This window comes from Sinocyclocheilus grahami, unplaced genomic scaffold, assembly GCF_001515645.1.
Source record: "Sinocyclocheilus grahami isolate Dianchi unplaced genomic scaffold, SAMN03320097.WGS_v1.1 scaffold1622.1, whole genome shotgun sequence".
Taxonomy (NCBI): domain Eukaryota; kingdom Metazoa; phylum Chordata; class Actinopteri; order Cypriniformes; family Cyprinidae; genus Sinocyclocheilus; species Sinocyclocheilus grahami.
This window is the reverse complement of record NW_015506801.1, coordinates 114,805-117,657: the sequence shown is the minus strand read 5'-3', so window position 1 is coordinate 117,657 and position 2,853 is coordinate 114,805. Positions and strand designations below refer to the sequence as shown.

General features: G+C 36.5%; 1 protein-coding gene across 1 annotated transcript in view; it reads right to left on the bottom strand.

The window, feature by feature from the left end:
* The window catches only part of LOC107571627 (glycerol-3-phosphate dehydrogenase [NAD(+)], cytoplasmic-like), a 12,243-nt gene extending 9,474 nt beyond the window's left edge, over positions 1-2,769 (bottom strand). The window contains exons 1-2 of the mRNA XM_016257961.1: positions 2,614-2,769; positions 1,444-1,621 (exon numbers count right to left, since the gene is read on the bottom strand). Of these exons, the coding sequence (XP_016113447.1) occupies positions 1,444-1,621; positions 2,614-2,654 (219 nt within the window). The 5' untranslated portion in view covers positions 2,655-2,769. The remainder of the gene's footprint in view (positions 1-1,443; positions 1,622-2,613) is intronic.
* Positions 2,770-2,853: the final 84 nt, after the last annotated feature.

Here is a 2,853-nt window from a genome sequence, read left to right as displayed (position 1 = left end):
AATTTTATCTTTTTTTCTCAAATTTTCTGTTTTTTTGGGTTCGGGGGGGGGGGGGGTGTTATGTTTTAATTTTTACTTGAATCTTTCAAATTTTTGATTAAGTTTTAATTTGTTTTTTTTATAAAATTAACCATCCTGATAATCTTGGACCAGCAACAACCTAGAACGACCCGTTCTGTTCCAGCAGGTTATCTTCATCAAATGGACGGGTAGATCAAGACATTTCTAATGCCATATCTGAATGATTGCTACACCACTTTCATTATTCCTTCAGCTTTGACCTGGTTAATTATAGTCTGTTTGCATTGCTGTTCTCGAACTAGGGATCCATATTTGTGTGCAAGTTCACGCTTGCTCATTTATCTTCATATGAGTCATATAATGACATATGAGATTATTAATCTGCTTCACGATGTTGTGTAATTTTGCCGCAGTAACATGTAGATGAGTGTAAAGGTGATCTGTGCAAAGTCCAGCACTTTAATCTGTGTGCAAACCTACTGATAACCAGCTCACACTTTCTCAAAGATACCGCGGTATTACCTTCTGGACTTCACTAGATCACAAATCAAGCACGTTCCAGCTGAAACACCTAAATTAATGTATGAAATAATTAATTAAATTTTTTTTTAAATGTTTCGTCTTGGTTAAACGAACATTCCAGAACATTCCCACACTTTCTCAAAGATACCGCGGTATTACCTTCTGGACTTCACTAGATCACAAATCAAGCACGTTCCAGCTGAAACACCTAAATTAATGTATGAAATAATTAATTAAATTTTTTTTTAAATGTTTCGTCTTGGTTAAACGAACATTCCAGAACATTCCATTTGGTCATTTTGCTAACATTCTGGCAATGTTACTTTCAAACGTTCTCTGAACCTTCTGAAACGAATAGTAACATTCAAACAATGTTAGATGAATGTTCCACTTGTTTCAGAACATAAACATTCCATGGCTGATGTATAAATAACGTTTTTGCTGTGTTTCGAGAACATCATTAAACGCTTTATTAACGTAACTGGAAGAACGTTTGTTCATAACTTTTTAGAGAACCTTTCCAGAAAGTTGTATATGTTTTAAGAATGTTTTGCTGACGCTCCCATTACGTTCTCATGAAAACAATATTTCTCTGAATGTTCAAAATGTCCAGTTTTTTCATGTTTTAAAAGGGTTCTTCTTGGTTATACGAATGTTAAGGGAACATTCCATTTGATCATTTTGCAAACACAGGAATGTTACTTCTGAATGTTCTCTGAATGTTTTGAAACAAGTAGTAACATTTAAAACATGTCAGACGAATGTCCAACTAACTGGAAGTACGTAACTTTGAGAGAACCTTTCCAGAACATTCTCTGTTCGCTGGGGTCGAATTACCTTGGAGTACTACGCGGTATTATGGTCTGTTCCCATCACTGTACTATTAAGAGAAACACACACCACATTTTTGGGCATTTTGTGTCCAGGCAGATATTTGACGTTCTCATGTTCGGTGTTGATGATCTCGGTGAGTTTGCGTCCATCAATCATCTCCTCATAGACCCACATCTTCACCATTGGATCGAAGCGGTTTGATGCTTTCACATTGTGCCCGATGATCTTAGCAATGGCAGAACCCCTGACCAACACACACACACACACACACACACATCACTGACCAAGAAACAACACGTTATGACAGCCACTGTGTAAAAGAAACGTTATAATTTAGAAGTTAATTTAAAAACTGCATTATTTGCAATTTACATGCTTGCATACCATTTTTAAGTTGAATGTTGATTTAAAAATAAATAGTAATTTACATTTAGTAGACGCTTATATCCAAAGCGACTTACAAATGAGGACAATAGAAGCAATCAAATCCAACAAAAGAGTGATATGATATGCAAGTGCTATAACAAGTCTCAGTACACGCAGTAACGCAGTACACGTAACAAGGTTTTTTTATTATATAATAAATAAAAAGAAAACAGATAGAATAGAAAAAGAATAGAGCAAGCTAGTGTTAGAGGTAATTAATTCGTATTTATTTAAATAGTAATTTAATTTAAGTTTGGGCTCTGCTGTTAATTGTAAGCTTATAGTAATGTAAAAGGGCTCCCTATAGTTTAGAGCAGAAGCTGAGGTAGATTTTTAATTATGATTGAATTTATATATTTACATACATATACATTAAGACCATATATTATGGCCATATATTTAAAATTGCCATAGGTACTGGCAACACAAACTAAAGACTACAGCTATTGCTAGTAAAACTGTTGATTGATTGAATAACTGGATGTGAGAAGCTTCAGAATCAGGTTTACTACAAGAAAATATGCTACTATGTGCAAAAAAACAAAATTCTGAAAAAATACCGCGGTATATTCTGGATATGGCAATCAAATAGTAGTAACGTAGTACCGCGGTCTCAGTGAGCATTAGAGCACCGTGGTAACACCACAGTAGTTTTTGTAAGAGTACATTTACAAACACACAAATGTGGAAAGTCAAGACTGACGCAGCTGAAAATGAAACTCGATGCGCGTCTGACGTCGCGTCCGCTGCGTCGCGTTAAAAAGCTCCTAAAGCGTTCACTGCGTCGCGTTCATAGAAGACGGAACTCACCAGTTTCCTGAGCCGATAATACACACTTTCTTGCCTGGCATCGCGTTTGTTGCTGTCTAATGATCAGTCAGAGAGAGAGTGAAGTTTGACTTCCTGACACACAGAGAGAGAGAGAGAGAGACAGAGAGAGAGAGAGACAGAGAGACAGAGAGACAGAGAGACAGAGAGAGTGTGTGTGTGTGTGTGAGAGAGAGAGAGAGAGAGAGAGAAGTTTAACTTCCTGACACACAGAGAGAGAGA